General features: G+C 41.7%; 1 protein-coding gene across 1 annotated transcript in view; it reads left to right on the forward strand.

Moving 5' to 3' along the window:
* The first annotated feature begins 2795 nt into the window (after positions 1 to 2795).
* Positions 2796 to 21646, forward strand: part of LOC126259401 (protein 60A) — a 197913-nt gene continuing 179062 nt past the window's right edge. Inside the window, exon 1 of the mRNA XM_049956172.1 lies at positions 2796 to 3287. Coding sequence (XP_049812129.1) covers positions 2918 to 3287 — 370 coding nt within the window. The 5' untranslated portion in view covers positions 2796 to 2917. The remainder of the gene's footprint in view (positions 3288 to 21646) is intronic.

A 21646-nucleotide genomic window follows, 5' to 3' on the forward strand; every position in this document is an offset into this window, starting at 1 on the left:
TAATTAGTGAAATAATTATTAAATTTTTGCGCTCCAAGTGTTATTAAATTGTCAAAAGGCGATTGAACATGAAACACGTGTAGAAACAACTGAATCTACTTGATTCAATGACATAAGCTACAACGTAATGCTGAAGCAATACTTTCCAATATGTGTATTATTGCAGCGTACTCACCTGAAAACAAGAGAATGTAAACACATATTTCAGGCACGAGACGAATGTATTTCTTTTGTTACCTGTTATTATTATGACAGGCATTTTCCTTGACACATAACTTTATGGGGGGCCTAAATTGTCGCACTGTCTTACACTTCACTCTACTTTGTAACAGATAAATATTTCAGTAACTGTAATTACTTTTGTTTCAAAAGCGAATGTCCCGAAGAAAAAAAAATGGCTCTGTGCACTATGGGACTTAACATCTGAGGTCATCAGTCCCCTAGAACTTAGAACTACTTAAACCTAACTAACCCAGGGACATCACACACATCCTTGCCTGAGGTAGGATTCGAACCTGCGACTGTAGCGGTCGCGCGGTTCCAGACTGAAGCGCCTAGAACTGCTCGGCCACAACGGCCGGCTGTTCTGAAGATTCTTGCCGGTTTTACTCAAATGCAGCAACGATTGTGGAAATGGTTTCTTCTGTGTTGGGAAACGGTTTTATTGCTTTTAATATCACGTCCGTGTGTTTTTGTCCTCAGCTACAGTTGTGGTAGCTTATCTGCTACGTTAAATAATGTAGTTATTGCATTCCATACACGCTACCTATGTCGCACATTCACTGATTTGACTGGAAGTGTAGCGAAGAAAACTTAACGTTTTTGAATAGATATACGACGCCTTTCTGCAAAAAAATGGGTCTTTTGCTGTTTACTAGCAATTTTTTTTTGTTCTTGAAGGACACGAAATTCTCTAGTAAATATCCTTAGGTTACAAGAGAAGCGTAAATAAACAGTAGGGTAATGTAGGAGTCCAGTCTCCTACGTTAGTTAGGAAACCTAAAAAAAAGGAAAATGTGGTGCCTTTTTCTTATTGTTGCACCAGTTTATTGCGCTACAGACGCTCCCGTTCGCAAAAACCACTCTACAGACCAATATAAACAATAACAATTCGCTTTCACTTTCACAAGATCTCGACGAATTCAACAGTGTAACTTACTGGCCGCTTGGCGCGCTGCAGTGACAGTGGATAACGAAAAAGAGACGGAGTGTTGCGACCACAGTCTAACATAACAGTCGCGACATTTCGCCTCGATTTTGCTGCCTACCGCGCCAGCAGCGCCCCAAGCGGCCAGTAACTTAAACTGTGAGTTCGGCGCGATCGTGAAAGCGACTAGTGGTTGTTTATTTTGATTTCTACGATGATTTTTTACAAGCGGGAGCATTTGTAGCAACAACAGGAAGAAGACACCACAGCTGTCTTTTATTAGGTTTCCTAAGGATCCTGAGAGGTATATACCATCATGTTAGTAAACTGTATCGTCAGGATTCACTTGCAAATTACATGTGTATTAATGATTAATGTTTGGTTTTAGGAGCAGAAAATGGCTAGTTAATAGCAGACGAGAAGACCTTATGAAAAAAGACCCAGTTTACCTGTATAGTATTAGGTTTTGTTCGCTGCATTTCGAACAGATCCAGTTCATGAACGCAGACAATAATAAACTCGTGTGGAATGCAGTACCCACACTGTTTGACATCCCAAATAAGCCACCTCAACTGACTATGAAGAGGAAACTGACACAAAGATTCGACAATCCATCTAAAGCTGTAAAACAGTCCTATGATACAGAAGCAGCCAGTTCAGCTCTCCATGTATCAGTGCCAGATCCTGTGAATCGTCAACACAGACCTGCTTTGAGGATGGCTGGTTCAAATGGCTCTGAGCACTGTGCGACTTTAACTTCTGAGGTCATCAGTCGCCTCTTTGAGGATGACGTGGTTAGATTAAGTGCAATTATTCGTGTCTTACAAAATCGTAATGTTTGGTATGTATTTAATTCACTTCTGTTGCTAGTCACATAATTTTCCTTGCTTCCTTCGTGTGATGACATTATTTTGTTAGCACCTTATTCGCTGACAGTTTGTTTGAAAATTATTCAAATATTTGATTTTGCGTGGAAGGTAATGTAATCAACTCATTATAATGTTTTCGTCATATTTCACCCAGGATTTGGCAGTTGCTTGTACCACTTAGAATAATATAAAGATGAAGGTCGTACTTGTGGCAATAGGCGACAATGACAAACACAGTAGGCCTACAGAACGATAAATGAGCTGTCGATCGCTTTTGCATGTAGAGGTACATGTCTGTGCTTCTTATGTGTGAATCTGTGTGTTTCTAAACTTTTGATATCAACGAGGTAAGCTGCAATTCTATCCAACGTCACAAGTGTTTCTTCACAAATGTGTTGTAGCTTGCCACTCGATCCATACTTGCGCTTATTTTAGAATCATTTTTAGAAACATATATGCCTTCTGATACTACACAAACCCTTGGAGGCAAGAAAATAACTCAAATATTTCGTAAATTACGTAGGAAATGGATGCAAAACAAACATTATGCTTACGACGCGTCCGATGTTCACCTTACTCGCCGTTTGGAGCGCTAGTGTCGCTCCATTTGTCAAACGGTAACAACTTTTACAGCAGTGAGTGTCGCGGCCGCTATGTTAGGACTGTGGTTGCGACTGTGGTACCGGTTGTTGCCATAGGGTGTACGGAACAGCAGTGGTTCGAGCGGACCGCGCCGGCAGGTTGGCAACCCTGCGGCGGCCCGTCTGGCGCGGCGACAGCCTCCCCGCAGTCTGCAGGCGAGACGCGAGCCTGACCGGTCAGTGCGTCAGCGCCCGCCAGAGAGGAAAGAGGAGTCGCGGTGCGCCGTGCTGTGCTAGTGAAGTGCCGTGTTGCTGCTGTGATGCGGTCTCGCTGCGCGCTGCTGCTGCTGGCCGCGCTGGCGGCGGCGTGCTGGCCCGGGGGCGGCGGCTCGCTGTCGGGCCTGTACGCGGACAACGGCCTGGACCAGACGGTGATCCAGCGCGCCATGTCGCGCGCCGAGAAGCGGCAGGTGGAGCGCGAGATCCTCAGCCTGCTGGGGCTGCCGCGCCGGCCGCGCGCCGCGGCGCCGCAGCTGCTGCACAGCGCCGCGCCCCGCTTCATGCTCGACGTCTACCAGTCGCTGCTCGAGCCGCGCGCCACCAGGAGCTCCCGCTCAGAGTTCCGCCTCAGCGGGCAGGAGCTCAGCGCCATCGACACCAGCGACGCCATCATGAGCTTCATCAGCCAGAGTGAGTTCCCTCCTATCTCGCTGTCCTACTGTAGTCCGATCGAAAGTAATTGACATTTGACAGTTTGCGGGCTGGACTGCTGCTGCTAACAGCACACCAGTGGGAGCATGGCACTGTCTGCTCCCACTGCGTTGCCTCCTCTTGTGCACAAACCATTGCGACTGCTACTTCTGAAATATGAAACATTCGTGGACAAAAAATTTCGTCTATTTCATAGCAAAAGTAATGCGAGGCCCTAATTAAAATCAAGAAAATCATTTTGACACACTTAGACACACTATGGAGCTGTGTACCGTATGTGAATTTCAGATTCTTTGCGTGATTTTTGTGGTAGATAAAAACTTCAAAGCGAATTTCTCTCCCTGTGAATCCAGCATGCTGTGATGGCTGTCTGAAGACAGTACTTGTTGCGACAACATCGCAGTTTTCGACCTTAGAGTCAGATGCTAACTAATTTAAATCACACTGTAGCATTGAGAGACTACTGTATCATATACCCAGAGTCAGCTGAACGTACACCCCCCCTGCAATTCTCCCTGTAAAACTATCTTTCTGCACTTTTTTCTAAGCATTTTTAATAAATTTTATAATCATACACATATAAAAAAGGATGTATGTGTATGTACTTCGTGGTAAACCACTGGATTACCTTCAACCTAATGTGGTACGATATGTTGCATTGTCTGGAAAGAAGTACTGTAGGAGAAACAACTATGTCACTTTGGAGTGGGTGTGAGGATGAAGAGGGGGTGACTAGGATGTGGACAGGGAGATGGGGAGGATGATGTGGACAAAGAGAGATAGAGGAGATGAACAAGAGAGGGAGGAGAGGAAAAGTTGAAGACAAAGAGGAGGGCAGATGGAGAAAGAGGGGGAGGAGGAGTGGAAAGAGAGAAGTTAGGAGGAGGTGGATGGAGAGAGGGTGAGGAGGAGGAGGAGGGTGCAAGGGGGCAAGAGCAGTTGGGCACATGGGGAGATGGTATGAAATGGGCAGAGAGGAAGATGGGAGGAGATGGAAAGAGAGAAGCAGGAGAGGAACAGTTGGACAGAATGAGTGCAGGGAGGTAGAGACGGGCAGAAAGAGTGCAGGGAGGAAGGTATGGTTAGAGGGAGAGGAGAGATAGAGAAAGAGGAGAAGGAGGAGGTTGAAAGAGAGGAGGGGACGTAGAGGTGGACAGAGACAGGATGGAGTGGGGATGGACAGAGAGAGAGTGAGTGAAGAGGAGAAAGGCAGAGAGGGGGCAGGAGGAGTTGTCATATAGGGAGGGAAGGGGAGAGGGGTAGGACGAGGTCGACTGAGAGAGGATGAAATCAGAATGGACGGAAGTGAGTGAAGAGGAGAGGTGGCAGGAGGAGTTGAATGGATAGAGAGGGGGGAGGGGGGAAGATGGAGGGCAGCTGGAGAGGCGAAGGAGGAGAAGGATAAGGAAGGATATTTGCAGTATGTGACATATGCATAAGTGGGTGTAGCTGCAAGTGAAAACCTATTTTTTATATATAAAAGTGATGCACGAACCTGCAATGGTAAATCAAACCCACTAATTGATGGCGCATGTAACTTGCAATAGGGCTACTCCACACATCGTGGTTCGCTCGGATATGCGCATACGAATGACGCATCCCTATGGGCTCCATTGGCAGACACTTCTAACCGCCTGTTCAGTGATATTTGATACAAGAACTACGTCGTTTACACGGTTAGTACAGCAATTATCAAAGACACGTAAGAATTTCAATGCATTAGCATGTGCCAAAGTGTAATTCGCGCTAGATCAACAAGAAAGGAGCTTAATACATAAGCAAGTACTCACTTCCAGTGAAATCACATTCTTGAGTAATGCAGCCGATGACAAAGGGCAGCACATATTTGTTTACACGAAGGTTCAACAGAGTTCTGAATATATCAACAGAAAACTAGCACAACGACTAAAGCTCCCAAATGTTAATCACTCAGAGAAAGCTTATTCTTGAATTCTTTTTTATGTACATAAATTACTTATCTCCTCAAACTTTTTTGATTGCTTCCTCTACCGTCGCTTCCCTCTCCAATCCTCAGCCATCAGAAATCTGCAAAGATCAGAAGCTTGGAACAAATAGCATACGAAGCAGCAGCAGGAACTCCGTTGATAAACATGAGCGAGCGATTTAGGTGGCAGCTGTGCTAACCAACCGCACTGTTGTCACATAAATCAAGTAGCGACAGACGTCATTTCGATAGGTGGTCGTTACTGTTTGATGCTACTTGGACGAAAGAGACTGTGACAATAGCCTTCGTGTACAGTTGCACCCCGAGGGGAAAGGCTTCTTCTCGTAACAGGAGATAGTCACAGACACAATTTCGCAGGTCAGATTAAACAGCTTCACCTAGCAGATGATACAGCGTTCAGTGGGTCTGCGTACTCGTAAACAAACTATATTGTTAGTATCAAACACTGGAAAGCGTATGTCGGGTGTACAGGGTATGTTATCAGTATCACAGAACGACATTTACATGGAAACAGTACGCTACGTACAACAATGTCAGTGTGTAAGCTGGCAGTATTGAACGGTAACGTCAGTAGCTATCGGAAAGAGATGAATTTCGTCCGCCTTCCGCCCTCTATCGAAACTGTTACTTCCGTCAGTCACCACGTCACCTTGAGGGCTTACGCACACATCAATTTATCGGCCGACCGACCAGAGATACATCTACAGAAATGTTGTCACGTAGAAGTATGCTACGACATTCTGTTTAGAAGTTAAAAACTTCCATTATGCGTGTAGTTGTAAGTATAGTTCTTACTCAAGGAGGGCAAAGCGAAACTAAACCTAACCTAACCTAACCACGCTTAACATGTAGTCACAGCCATATTGTCACACTTCACATGCGATTCATCAGATTTCATGGCAACTGCGAGCGATCAGCAATCGATCGGTGTGATCTGTAATTTATCCGAATATCTACATGTACATCTATGTCTATGCTCTGCAAACCACTATGAAGTGCATGGCAGAGGATATGTCACATTGTACCAATTAATAGGGTTTCTTCCTGTTCCATTCACATATGTAGTGCGGGAGGAATGCTCGTTTGAATGCCTCTATGCATGCAGTAATTATTCTAATCGTGTCCTTACGATCCCTATGTGAGTGACAGATGGGGGTTGCAGTATATTCCTAGAGCTATAATTGAAAGCCCCGTTCTTGAAACTTTGTTAATAGACGTCCTGGGGATAGTTTACGTCTGTCTTCAGGAGTCTACCAATCCAGTTGCTTCAGTATCTCTGTGACGCTCTCCCATGGATTAAACAAACCCGTGTCCCTTCGTGCTGCCCCTCTCTGTATACGTTAAATATCCCCTGTTAGTCCTGTCTGGTATGGGTCCCAGACACTCGAGCAATATTCTACAACCGATCGCATGAGTGATTTGTTAGCAATCTCTTTCGTAGACTGATTGCTCTTCCCCAGTATTCTACCATTAAACCAAAGTCTACCACTTGCTTTACCCACAACTGAACCAATGTTATCATTCCACTTCATATCTCTGCAAAGTGTTACACCCAGGCATTTGTATGAGTTAGCCGGTTCCAGCAGTGACTCATTGGTATTATAGTCTTAGGATACTACATTTTGTGAAGTGCAAAATTTTTAGTTTCTGAACATTTGAAGCAAGCTGCCAATCTCTGCACCACGTGGAATCTTATGAAGGTCTGAATATTTGTGCAGCTTCTCTCAGATAGTATACTTCATTATAGAGAACTGTATAATCTGCAAAAAGTCTGATTTTACTATTAATAGTGTCAGTAAGGTGATTAATATACAACACGAAGTGCGATCTGCGACGTTCAGAATATGGCTGACGATCTGCGACTCGTTCGTGTAGTTTATTAAGGATGGTTGTATAGTTCTGTTTGCTTGCTTCAGTAGCTGCATTTTTATATTTTCTCCTTTCGAAATTAAAATCAATACGGTTTCACGTGTGTTATCCACGGATTTCTGCCGAGCGTTATGTTTCTGCCTATTTGATCCGTTGGTACCCTCATTATTTCATTTCTCAGTGGTACCCATTCCTCTTCTGTATCATTTCTTTTATCCGTTTCCGTTAATCGTTGCCTAATGCTCCCCATGAAACTCTCTCAACCTCTGATTACTTCAATTTATCCAAGTTCTATCACTGAAATTTCGTAGCTTTCTGCAGCTTCTTGAGTTTTAATGTGCAGTACATTTTGCTACGAGTTTCTAGCGTTGCGGCTTCTCTACATACAAGAGCATCATTCGCTGACAATTTTATGGAGCTTCCGACGTTAAGCATGAAGTCATTTATACATACGCATACATGCTGACTCATCCGTCCCTACCGCTGTAGTTTCATGCAACCCGCAACATTATATCAGGCCTTTAAAAAAACCACGTGCGTGATTTTCATATTCTCTGGCTTGCCATGCGCAAACTAGTAGTCACAAAGAAAAAAATTTCGAGACCTTTTTGTAGGAAATTTAATGTTATTAATGCATTTCGCTGTAGACCACGGTTTCCGAGTTACTTAAGTAAAACGCACAAAAGTTACCTTCAAACGAAACTGTACCCTGACACACATTCCTCATCCCTGATACTCGATTTATTTTTTATCTCTATTGGTTGGGCTATTACTCCAGCACCATAGTCGGCCATTTCGTTAACATTACTAATTTTGACGACCCCTTGAGGGTAATGACAGAAAAACGATTTTTGTAAACGTTACGCTAAAACTAAGTGCGTGGACAGTTCGATCCAAAATTAACCTTTACACAAGCACAGTAGTTTCGTAGTCAGAAGGCCTGTCGAATACATCGATGTGATTATTGATTTTATGCTGTTAAAATTCATAAAATTGTGAACTAAAATTTTCACGAACGTCAGTTTTACAATTTGTAAGTGTTCGACCAAGCCGGCGGCGTAATAAGCCACTCAGTGAAGATTAAAAAGGTCGAATGTGTGAAATAATTCGATCAGTAGCAAATTTTTCTACAGTGATAGGAGGCAGCACAATCAACACCATATTAGAAGCCCTGACTTATAAGGGCTGAGTGTCGGATTGTGTGTGCGTTTGACGGTCACTTTTGTACATTTTTCTTGAATAACTCGAAAACTAGCGCTTCTAGGAAAACTTACCCAGTACAAAATTTAGTTGCATCAAATTTCTTACAAAAAGGTCCTGTTCATTTTTTCCTATAGGACTAATAGTTTGCGCGTAACGAGAGAGAGAACATGAAAATTCCATTTTGGACACCAGATATTACATTGCGAGTTGCCTAAAACTACATCATTAGGGGCAGCTGACACCCTGTGAACAGTAGTGGCCCTATAATTCTCCCTTGCCATTACCCGAAGTTACTGTTACGTCTGGAGATTTCTGTCCTTTAATAACCACATGCCTTGCTGAGATCTACTTATCTTTATTACAAATGCCTTTAATTTGAGTCCCCACTAATTCCGTAGATTCCCCATATCCGCAACAAGATATACTTATCTTGCAGTCTGTAGTCTAGTGTAGCAGGTCAACAGCATCATATATATGATTGAGGTGATATTTTAACTATGTAAATGACAAACAGATTTTCGAATATACTCGGTTTATTATCATTCCGTACATAAACCATGCCTTGGGATCGAGGCACAAAAATATCTTGCTGCCTCAGTGCCACTGTTGTCTTCTTCACCCTAGATGCAATGCTGTCTTCTACATCTACAAGGATACTCTGCAAATCACATTTAAGTGCCTGGCAGAGGGTTCATCGAACCACCTTCACAATTCTCTGTTATTCCAATCTCGTATAGCACGCGGAAAGAACGAACACCTATATCTTTCCGTATGAGCTGTGATTTCCCTTATTTTATCGTGGTGATCGTTTCTCCCTATGTAGGTAAGTGTCAATAAAATATTTTCGCATTAAGAGGAGAAAGTTGGTGATGGGAATTTCGTGAGAAGATTCCGTCGCAACGAAAAACGTCTTTGTTTTAATGATGTCCAGCCCAAATCCTGTATCATTTCAGTGGCACTCTCTCCCATATTTCGCGATGATACAAACCGTGCTGCCCTTCTTTGAACTTTTTCGATCTACTCCGTCAATCCTATTTGGTAAGGATCCCACACCGCGCAGCAGTATTCTAGAAGAGGACACAAGCGTAGTGTAGGCAGTCTCCTTAGTAGATCTGTTACATTTTCGAAGTGACCCGCCAATAAAAGGCAGTCTTTTGGTTAGCCTTTTCCACAACATTTTGGCCGGCCGGTGTGGCCGAGCGGATCTAGGCGCTTCAGTCCGGAACCGTGTTGCTGCTACGGTCGCAGGTTCGAATCCTGTCTCGGGCACGGATGTGTGTGACGTCCTTATGTTGGTTAGGTTTAAGTAGTTCTAAGTATAGGGGACTGATGACCTGAGATGTTAAGTCCCATAGTGCTTAGAGCCATTTAAACCATTTGAAGAACATTTTGAATGTGTTCCTTCCAATTCAAGTTGTTCGTAATATTGTAATTCCTAGGTATTTACTTGAATTTACGGCCTTTAGATTTGTCTGATTTATCGTGTAGCCGAAATTTAATGGATTCCTTTTAGCACTCATGTGGATGACCTCACACTTATCGTTATTTAGGGTCGACTGCCAATTGTCGTATAATTCAGATATCATTTCTAAATTGTTTTGCAATTTATTTTGATCTTCTGATGACTATTAGTCGATAAACGATAGCGTCATCTGCAAACAACCTAAGACGGCTGCTCAGATTGTCTTCCAAGTTGTTTATATGCATAAGAAACAGCAAAGGGCCTATAACACTACGCCAGAAATGACTTCTGTTTTACTCGATGACTTTCCGTCAGTTACTACGAACTGTGACCTCTCTGACATAAAATCACGAATCCAGTCACATAACTGAGAAGATATTCCATACGCACGCAGTTTCACTACAAGCCGCTTGTGTGGTACAGTGTCAAAAGCCTTCCGGAAACAAATGCAGTCTTGGAAATAAATGCAGATCTGTCGTCTGCTAAAGCGCTTGCCAAGGCCGTGACCGCAACAACCGCCCACACTAAGTCCTCCTGCCAAAAAGTGCTACCTTAAGCGGAGGCCTTTGCTTTTATTCTAGTTCCCATGGGGTCAGACAAGCCATGCTTCAGAATTATGATTCAAATTAATTATCGTGTAAATTTACGTTATGTTGATGACTAATTTGACAAGAGGTGGGCATAAAATGATAACTGGATCCTACTATCGCGCACCAGACTCATCTCCTGGTGTAACCGAAAGCTTCAGAGGAAACTTCAGTTCACTTGTATATAAGTTCCTCAATCGTACTGTAATCATCGGTGGAGATTTCAATCATCCAACAATCAATTGGGAAAATTACAGTCTTGTTAGTGGAGGACGTGATAAGTTGTCATGTGAAACATTACTAAATGCCTTCTCTGAAAACTACCTAGAACACATAGTTTGGAAATCCATTCATGATGGAAGTATGTTAGATCTAATGGCAATGAATAGACCAGACCTCTTTGAGGATGTCCACGTCGAAACTGGTATCAGTGACCTTGACGCGGCTGAGGCAACAATTATTACCAAAGTACAAAGGACACTAAAAGAAGCAGATATGTATGTTCAGTTAACTAGATAAAATAAAAATCAGGAGTGTCATATCCCAATGAGGAACTTGAAACCTTCAGCACAGAGCAGGAACACGTAGGGGAACGATGGCTCAAGTTTAAAAGAATAATTGACGGTGCGCTGGATATATATGTACGCAGTAGAACAGTTCATAATGGGAGGAATCGTCCTTGGTACACAATCACCGTAAAGAAACTTCTAAAGAAACAGAGATTACTACATAATCGGTATAAAACAAAGCGTAAGACTATAGATAGAGAGAGATACTGAATGAACACGTTTGGAGTTCAAGAGAGCAATGCGTGATGCCTTCAATGACTACCGTAGCAAAATATTGTCAAAATGTCTTTCACAAAACCCAAAGAAATTCTGGTTCCTGGTGAATGAGACAGGATCTGAAATTGAGGGTGGCAAAGCAAAATCTGAAATGCTCAGCTCCGTTTTCTAATGTTCCTTTACAAAGGAAAAACCAGAATAATTGCCCCACTTCAGTCCTCGTACCATTGAAAAGATGAGTGGGATAACTGTTAGTGCCAGTGGTGTTGAGAAACAGCAGAAATTGTTACAATAGAATAAATCCCCAGGATTCGATGGAATACATGTCATATTGTTAACTGAATTTACTACTGAGTTAGCGCCTCTTCTATTTGTAATCTATCGTACGTGCCTGGAGCAAAAAATAGTGCCCACTTTCTGCAAAGATACAACTCACAGAAGGATAGTAGAAATGATGCTCAAAACCACCGACCAATATCATAGCCATCGATTTGCTGTATAATGCTAGAAATTTTATTTAGCTCAAACATAAAGAGGTGTCTCGAAAAGAATGACATGCTACATACCAGTCAGTAACGATTCCGAAAAAACTGATCATGTGGAACACAACTCGCATTTTTGTCTCATGACATACCAATGACTGTATCAAGACATTTTGGTAGATGCAGTGTTTTGTGATTTCCGAAAAGCATTTGACTCAGTACCACATCTACACTTATTGTCAAAAGTACGATCATAATGGGGTATCGAGTGAAATTTGTGATTGGACTGAGAACTTTTTGGTAGGGAGTACACAGCATGTTATCTTGGAGAGTGGTCGTCAGATGTAGAAGTAACTTTGGGTGTGCCTCAGGGAAGTGTGTTGGGACCCATACTGTTCATTTTGTGTATTAATGACTGATCAGTGACGATTCCGAAAAAACTGATCATGTGGAACACAACTCGCATTTTTGTCTCATGACATACCAATGACTGTATCAAGACATTTTGGTAGATGCAGTGTTTTGTGATTTCCGAAAAGCATTTGACTCAGTACCACATCTACACTTATTGTCAAAAGTACGATCATAATGGGGTATCGAGTGAAATTTGTGATTGGACTGAGAACTTTTTGGTAGGGAGTACACAGCATGTTATCTTGGAGAGTGGTCGTCAGATGTAGAAGTAACTTTGGGTGTGCCTCAGGGAAGTGTGTTGGGACCCATACTGTTCATTTTGTGTATTAATGACTGATCAGTGACGATTCCGAAAAAACTGATCATGTGGAACACAACTCGCATTTTTGTCTCATGACATACCAATGACTGTATCAAGACATTTTGGTAGATGCAGTGTTTTGTGATTTCCGAAAAGCATTTGACTCAGTACCACATCTACACTTATTGTCAAAAGTACGATCATAATGGGGTATCGAGTGAAATTTGTGATTGGACTGAGAACTTTTTGGTAGGGAGTACACAGCATGTTATCTTGGAGAGTGGTCGTCAGATGTAGAAGTAACTTTGGGTGTGCCTCAGGGAAGTGTGTTGGGACCCATACTGTTCATTTTGTGTATTAATGACTGATCAGTGACGATTCCGAAAAAACTGATCATGTGGAACACAACTCGCATTTTTGTCTCATGACATACCAATGACTGTATCAAGACATTTTGGTAGATGCAGTGTTTTGTGATTTCCGAAAAGCATTTGACTCAGTACCACATCTACACTTATTGTCAAAAGTACGATCATAATGGGGTATCGAGTGAAATTTGTGATTGGACTGAGAACTTTTTGGTAGGGAGTACACAGCATGTTATCTTGGAGAGTGGTCGTCAGATGTAGAAGTAACTTTGGGTGTGCCTCAGGGAAGTGTGTTGGGACCCATACTGTTCATTTTGTGTATTAATGACTGATCAGTGACGATTCCGAAAAAACTGATCATGTGGAACACAACTCGCATTTTTGTCTCATGACATACCAATGACTGTATCAAGACATTTTGGTAGATGCAGTGTTTTGTGATTTCCGAAAAGCATTTGACTCAGTACCACATCTACACTTATTGTCAAAAGTACGATCATAATGGGGTATCGAGTGAAATTTGTGATTGGACTGAGAACTTTTTGGTAGGGAGTACACAGCATGTTATCTTGGAGAGTGGTCGTCAGATGTAGAAGTAACTTTGGGTGTGCCTCAGGGAAGTGTGTTGGGACCCATACTGTTCATTTTGTGTATTAATGACTGATCAGTGACGATTCCGAAAAAACTGATCATGTGGAACACAACTCGCATTTTTGTCTCATGACATACCAATGACTGTATCAAGACATTTTGGTAGATGCAGTGTTTTGTGATTTCCGAAAAGCATTTGACTCAGTACCACATCTACACTTATTGTCAAAAGTACGATCATAATGGGGTATCGAGTGAAATTTGTGATTGGACTGAGAACTTTTTGGTAGGGAGTACACAGCATGTTATCTTGGAGAGTGGTCGTCAGATGTAGAAGTAACTTTGGGTGTGCCTCAGGGAAGTGTGTTGGGACCCATACTGTTCATTTTGTGTATTAATGACTGATCAGTGACGATTCCGAAAAAACTGATCATGTGGAACACAACTCGCATTTTTGTCTCATGACATACCAATGACTGTATCAAGACATTTTGGTAGATGCAGTGTTTTGTGATTTCCGAAAAGCATTTGACTCAGTACCACATCTACACTTATTGTCAAAAGTACGATCATAATGGGGTATCGAGTGAAATTTGTGATTGGACTGAGAACTTTTTGGTAGGGAGTACACAGCATGTTATCTTGGAGAGTGGTCGTCAGATGTAGAAGTAACTTTGGGTGTGCCTCAGGGAAGTGTGTTGGGACCCATACTGTTCATTTTGTGTATTAATGACTGATCAGTGACGATTCCGAAAAAACTGATCATGTGGAACACAACTCGCATTTTTGTCTCATGACATACCAATGACTGTATCAAGACATTTTGGTAGATGCAGTGTTTTGTGATTTCCGAAAAGCATTTGACTCAGTACCACATCTACACTTATTGTCAAAAGTACGATCATAATGGGGTATCGAGTGAAATTTGTGATTGGACTGAGAACTTTTTGGTAGGGAGTACACAGCATGTTATCTTGGAGAGTGGTCGTCAGATGTAGAAGTAACTTTGGGTGTGCCTCAGGGAAGTGTGTTGGGACCCATACTGTTCATTTTGTGTATTAATGACTGATCAGTGACGATTCCGAAAAAACTGATCATGTGGAACACAACTCGCATTTTTGTCTCATGACATACCAATGACTGTATCAAGACATTTTGGTAGATGCAGTGTTTTGTGATTTCCGAAAAGCATTTGACTCAGTACCACATCTACACTTATTGTCAAAAGTACGATCATAATGGGGTATCGAGTGAAATTTGTGATTGGACTGAGAACTTTTTGGTAGGGAGTACACAGCATGTTATCTTGGAGAGTGGTCGTCAGATGTAGAAGTAACTTTGGGTGTGCCTCAGGGAAGTGTGTTGGGACCCATACTGTTCATTTTGTGTATTAATGACTGATCAGTGACGATTCCGAAAAAACTGATCATGTGGAACACAACTCGCATTTTTGTCTCATGACATACCAATGACTGTATCAAGACATTTTGGTAGATGCAGTGTTTTGTGATTTCCGAAAAGCATTTGACTCAGTACCACATCTACACTTATTGTCAAAAGTACGATCATAATGGGGTATCGAGTGAAATTTGTGATTGGACTGAGAACTTTTTGGTAGGGAGTACACAGCATGTTATCTTGGAGAGTGGTCGTCAGATGTAGAAGTAACTTTGGGTGTGCCTCAGGGAAGTGTGTTGGGACCCATACTGTTCATTTTGTGTATTAATGACTGATCAGTGACGATTCCGAAAAAACTGATCATGTGGAACACAACTCGCATTTTTGTCTCATGACATACCAATGACTGTATCAAGACATTTTGGTAGATGCAGTGTTTTGTGATTTCCGAAAAGCATTTGACTCAGTACCACATCTACACTTATTGTCAAAAGTACGATCATAATGGGGTATCGAGTGAAATTTGTGATTGGACTGAGAACTTTTTGGTAGGGAGTACACAGCATGTTATCTTGGAGAGTGGTCGTCAGATGTAGAAGTAACTTTGGGTGTGCCTCAGGGAAGTGTGTTGGGACCCATACTGTTCATTTTGTGTATTAATGACTGATCAGTGACGATTCCGAAAAAACTGATCATGTGGAACACAACTCGCATTTTTGTCTCATGACATACCAATGACTGTATCAAGACATTTTGGTAGATGCAGTGTTTTGTGATTTCCGAAAAGCATTTGACTCAGTACCACATCTACACTTATTGTCAAAAGTACGATCATAATGGGGTATCGAGTGAAATTTGTGATTGGACTGAGAACTTTTTGGTAGGGAGTACACAGCATGTTATCTTGGAGAGTGGTCGTCAGATGTAGAAGTAACTTTGGGTGTGCCTCAGGGAAGTGTGTTGGGACCCATACTGTTCATTTTGTGTATTAATGACTGATCAGTGACGATTCCGAAAAAACTGATCATGTGGAACACAACTCGCATTTTTGTCTCATGACATACCAATGACTGTATCAAGACATTTTGGTAGATGCAGTGTTTTGTGATTTCCGAAAAGCATTTGACTCAGTACCACATCTACACTTATTGTCAAAAGTACGATCATAATGGGGTATCGAGTGAAATTTGTGATTGGACTGAGAACTTTTTGGTAGGGAGTACACAGCATGTTATCTTGGAGAGTGGTCGTCAGATGTAGAAGTAACTTTGGGTGTGCCTCAGGGAAGTGTGTTGGGACCCATACTGTTCATTTTGTGTATTAATGACTGATCAGTGACGATTCCGAAAAAACTGATCATGTGGAACACAACTCGCATTTTTGTCTCATGACATACCAATGACTGTATCAAGACATTTTGGTAGATGCAGTGTTTTGTGATTTCCGAAAAGCATTTGACTCAGTACCACATCTACACTTATTGTCAAAAGTACGATCATAATGGGGTATCGAGTGAAATTTGTGATTGGACTGAGAACTTTTTGGTAGGGAGTACACAGCATGTTATCTTGGAGAGTGGTCGTCAGATGTAGAAGTAACTTTGGGTGTGCCTCAGGGAAGTGTGTTGGGACCCATACTGTTCATTTTGTGTATTAATGACTGATCAGTGACGATTCCGAAAAAACTGATCATGTGGAACACAACTCGCAGTTTTGTCTCATGACATACCAATGACTGTATCAAGACATTTTGGTAGATGCAGTGTTTTGTGATTTCCGAAAAGCATTTGACTCAGTACCACATCTACACTTATTGTCAAAAGTACGATCATAATGGGGTATCGAGTGAAATTTGTGATTGGACTGAGAACTTTTTGGTAGGGAGTACACAGCATGTTATCTTGGAGAGTGGTCGTCAGATGTAGAAGTAACTTTGGGTGTGCCTCAGGGAAGTGTGTTGGGACCCATACTGTTCATTTTGTGTATTAATGACTGATCAGTGACGATTCCGAAAAAACTGATCATGTGGAACACAACTCGCATTTTTGTCTCATGACATACCAATGACTGTATCAAGACATTTTGGTAGATGCAGTGTTTTGTGATTTCCGAAAAGCATTTGACTCAGTACCACATCTACACTTATTGTCAAAAGTACGATCATAATGGGGTATCGAGTGAAATTTGTGATTGGACTGAGAACTTTTTGGTAGGGAGTACACAGCATGTTATCTTGGAGAGTGGTCGTCAGATGTAGAAGTAACTTTGGGTGTGCCTCAGGGAAGTGTGTTGGGACCCATACTGTTCATTTTGTGTATTAATGACTGATCAGTGACGATTCCGAAAAAACTGATCATGTGGAACACAACTCGCATTTTTGTCTCATGACATACCAATGACTGTATCAAGACATTTTGGTAGATGCAGTGTTTTGTGATTTCCGAAAAGCATTTGACTCAGTACCACATCTACACTTATTGTCAAAAGTACGATCATAATGGGGTATCGAGTGAAATTTGTGATTGGACTGAGAACTTTTTGGTAGGGAGTACACAGCATGTTATCTTGGAGAGTGGTCGTCAGATGTAGAAGTAACTTTGGGTGTGCCTCAGGGAAGTGTGTTGGGACCCATACTGTTCATTTTGTGTATTAATGACTGATCAGTGACGATTCCGAAAAAACTGATCATGTGGAACACAACTCGCAGTTTTGTCTCATGACATACCAATGACTGTATCAAGACATTTTGGTAGATGCAGTGTTTTGTGATTTCCGAAAAGCATTTGACTCAGTACCACATCTACACTTATTGTCAAAAGTACGATCATAATGGGGTATCGAGTGAAATTTGTGATTGGACTGAGAACTTTTTGGTAGGGAGTACACAGCATGTTATCTTGGAGAGTGGTCGTCAGATGTAGAAGTAACTTTGGGTGTGCCTCAGGGAAGTGTGTTGGGACCCATACTGTTCATTTTGTGTATTAATGACTGATCAGTGACGATTCCGAAAAAACTGATCATGTGGAACACAACTCGCATTTTTGTCTCATGACATACCAATGACTGTATCAAGACATTTTGGTAGATGCAGTGTTTTGTGATTTCCGAAAAGCATTTGACTCAGTACCACATCTACACTTATTGTCAAAAGTACGATCATAATGGGGTATCGAGTGAAATTTGTGATTGGACTGAGAACTTTTTGGTAGGGAGTACACAGCATGTTATCTTGGAGAGTGGTCGTCAGATGTAGAAGTAACTTTGGGTGTGCCTCAGGGAAGTGTGTTGGGACCCATACTGTTCATTTTGTGTATTAATGACTGATCAGTGACGATTCCGAAAAAACTGATCATGTGGAACACAACTCGCATTTTTGTCTCATGACATACCAATGACTGTATCAAGACATTTTGGTAGATGCAGTGTTTTGTGATTTCCGAAAAGCATTTGACTCAGTACCACATCTACACTTATTGTCAAAAGTACGATCATAATGGGGTATCGAGTGAAATTTGTGATTGGACTGAGAACTTTTTGGTAGGGAGTACACAGCATGTTATCTTGGAGAGTGGTCGTCAGATGTAGAAGTAACTTTGGGTGTGCCTCAGGGAAGTGTGCTGGGACCCACACTGTTCATTTTGTGTATTAATGACTGATCTTGCAGCCAAAATTAGTAGTAATCTCAGACCTTTTGCAGATGATGCAGTTATCTGTAATGAAGTACTGTCTGAAAGAAGCTGCATAAATATTCAGATCTTGATAAGATTTCAAAGTGATGCAAAGATTGGCAACTTGCTTCAAATGTTAAGAAATGTAAAACTGTGCATTTCACAAAACGAAAAAACACAGCATCCTATGACTATGACATCAATAAGCAATGAGTGCAATCGGCTAACTCGTACGAATACTTTGTAGGGATATGAAATGTAATAATGATCACATAGGGTCAGTTGGGGGTAAAGCTCGTGGTAGACTTCGGTTTATTGGTAGGATACTGGGGAAGTGCAATCAGTCTACAAAGGAGACTGTTTACAAGTCACTCGTGCGACCAGTTCTAGAAAATAGCTCAAGTGTGTGGGACCTGTACCTGACCGGACTAACCGTGGATATTGAACGTATACAGAGAAGGGCAGCACGAATGGTCACAGGTTTGTTTGATCCATGGGAGAGTATCACCGAGATACTGAAGGAACTGAACTGACAGAGTCTTGAAAACAGACGTAAACTATTCTGAGGAAGTCTACTAACAAAGTTTCAAGAACCAGCTTTAAATGGTAACTCTAGGAATATAGTACAAAAGTCTGTGTATCGTTCACATAGGAATTTCGAGGATCAGATTAGAATAATTACAGCATGTACAGAAGCATTCACACATTCATTCTTGCCGTGCTCCATTCGTGAATGGAATAAGAAGAAATCCTAATAACTGGTACAATGGGACAAACCCTCCGCCATGCACTTCACAGTGGTCTGCAGAGAACAGATGTCCATGTAGGTGTAGATGAAAGTAGGTCACTGCGTCCAAGTGACATTGGATGTCCCTCACAAATTGTTGGTTGTGGTCGCATGTAAATTGTGTGTACAATATAATGACTGAACCAGGTTGGAAGGACTATAAAAACACTAAAACAAAAATCATTAGAAATATGTTGCTGTTGTTTTGGTTTTCAGTCCGAAGACTTGTTTGGTTCAGCTCTCCGTGCTACTCTATCCCATGAGAGCCTCTTCATCCCCAAATAACGACTACAACTTGCATCTTTCTGAATCTGCTTATTGTATTTATCTCTTGGTCTCCCTCTAATATTTTTTCCCTATACATTGCCCTCCAATACTACTAAATTGGTGACCCCTTGATGTCTCATAATGTGTCCTATCAACCGATCCCATCTTTGATCACATTGTGACACAAATTTCTCTTCAGTACCTCCTCATTAGTTACGTAATTGACCTATCTAATCTTCAGCATTTTCTGTAGCACCATATTTCGAATGCTGCTATTCTCTTTTTGTGTACACTGTTTATCGCCCATGTTTGACTTCCATGCAGCGCTACACTCCAGACGAATACCTTCAGAAAAGACTTCCTTAAGTCTATAGCCGATGTTAACAAATTTCTCTTCTTCACAGATGCTTTTCTTGCCATTGCCTGTCTACATCTTATATCCTCTTTATTTCGGCCGTCTCAGTTATTTTGCTGCCCAAACAGCAAAACTCCTCTACTACTTTAAGTGTCTCGTTTCCTAATATAATTCCCTTAGCATCACCTGATTTAATTTGAGTGCATTCTGTTATACTTGTTTTACTTGTGTTGATGTTCGTCTTATACCCTCCATTCAAGACACTGTGCAAGTTTTTTGCTGTCTCTGACGGAATAACAATACCGTCGGCAAACCCTAAAGTTTTTTATTTCCTCTCCCTGGACTTAAATTCCAACTCCAAATTTTTATTTTGTTTCCGTTATTGCTTGCTGAATGTACAGACTGAACGACATCCATATGACATTAGGTGTCGCTCATAAATAGTTGGTTGTGGTCGCTTGTAAGTTGTGTATATAATTATTGATTGAACCAGATTGGAAGGACTATTATCACACTAAAACAAAAGTTATTAGAAAAAATGTTGTTGTTGCGGTCTGTAGTCCGAAGACTGGTTCAATGCAGCTTTCCATGCTACTCTATTCTGTGCGAGCTTCATCATCTCCGAATAACTACTGTGACCTATGTCCTTCTGAATCTGCTTACTTTGTTCAATCTCTGTCTCACTCCCTTCTCAGTCACTGCTTCGTCTTCATACTTCTCGACTCTTATAACTGCCGTCTTGCTTCTGTACAAGTTGTAAATAGCCTTAACTCCCTGTATTTTAACTCTGCTACATTCACAATTTCAAAGAGATCTGCCGTCAACGTTGTCAAAAGCATTCTGTAAGGCTACAAATACTATTAACACAGGTATGTCTTTCCTTAACCTGTCATCTGGGATAATTCGTAGGGTCAGTACCGTCTCGCGTGTTCCTACATATCTCCGGAATGCAAACAGATCTCCCCTGAGGTCGGTTTCTACCAATTTTTCCACTCTTCTATAAAGAATCCGCGTCAGTATTTTGCGATTGTGACTTATTTAACTAATAGTTTCATAATATTCACACCTGTCAGCACCTGCTTTCTTTGGAATTGGAATTATTATATTATATTTCAAGTCTGGGGGTATTTCGGCTGTTTCTTACATCTTGCTGACCTGATGGAAGAGTTTTGTCATGGCTGGCTCTCCAAAAACTATCAATAGTTCTAACGGAATGTCGTCTAATTCTGGTGCTTTGTTTCGACTTAGGTTTTTCAGTGCTCTGTCAAATTTTGCGTTCGCTATGCTGTTCATAGTGGCTTACCCGTACACCTATTTTCTTATTCGTTATTAAACTCACTCCTGCATTATCCCGATTTGACTTTTATAACCCTGACCAGAAGTCCTGTTCCTCCTGCACCGCACTTCATTAATTCCCACTATATCTAACTTTAACCTATCCATTTCCCTTTTTAGATGTTCTAACCTACCTGCCCGGCATTTAAGGCATCGGACATTCCACGCTCCGATCTGTAGAAGGCCAATTTTGTTTCTCCCGATGACATCATCCTCCTGAGTAATCCCCGCCCGGAGATCCGAATGGAAGATTATTTTACCCTCGAAATATTTTGCCCGAGAGGACACCGTCATCCTGTAGCCCTACTGCAGATCTGCATGTCCTCAAGAAAAACTACGGCTGTAGTTTCCCCTTACTTTCAACCATTTGCAGTACCAGCACAGCAAGGCCGTTTTGGTTGATGTTACAAGGCCAGATCAGTCAATCATCCAGACGGTTTCCCGTGCAACTACTGAAAAGACTGCTGCCCCTCTTCAGGAAACACACGTTTGTCTGGCCTG

Source organism: Schistocerca nitens, chromosome 5 (assembly GCF_023898315.1).
Source record: "Schistocerca nitens isolate TAMUIC-IGC-003100 chromosome 5, iqSchNite1.1, whole genome shotgun sequence".
NCBI lineage: Eukaryota > Metazoa > Arthropoda > Insecta > Orthoptera > Acrididae > Schistocerca > Schistocerca nitens.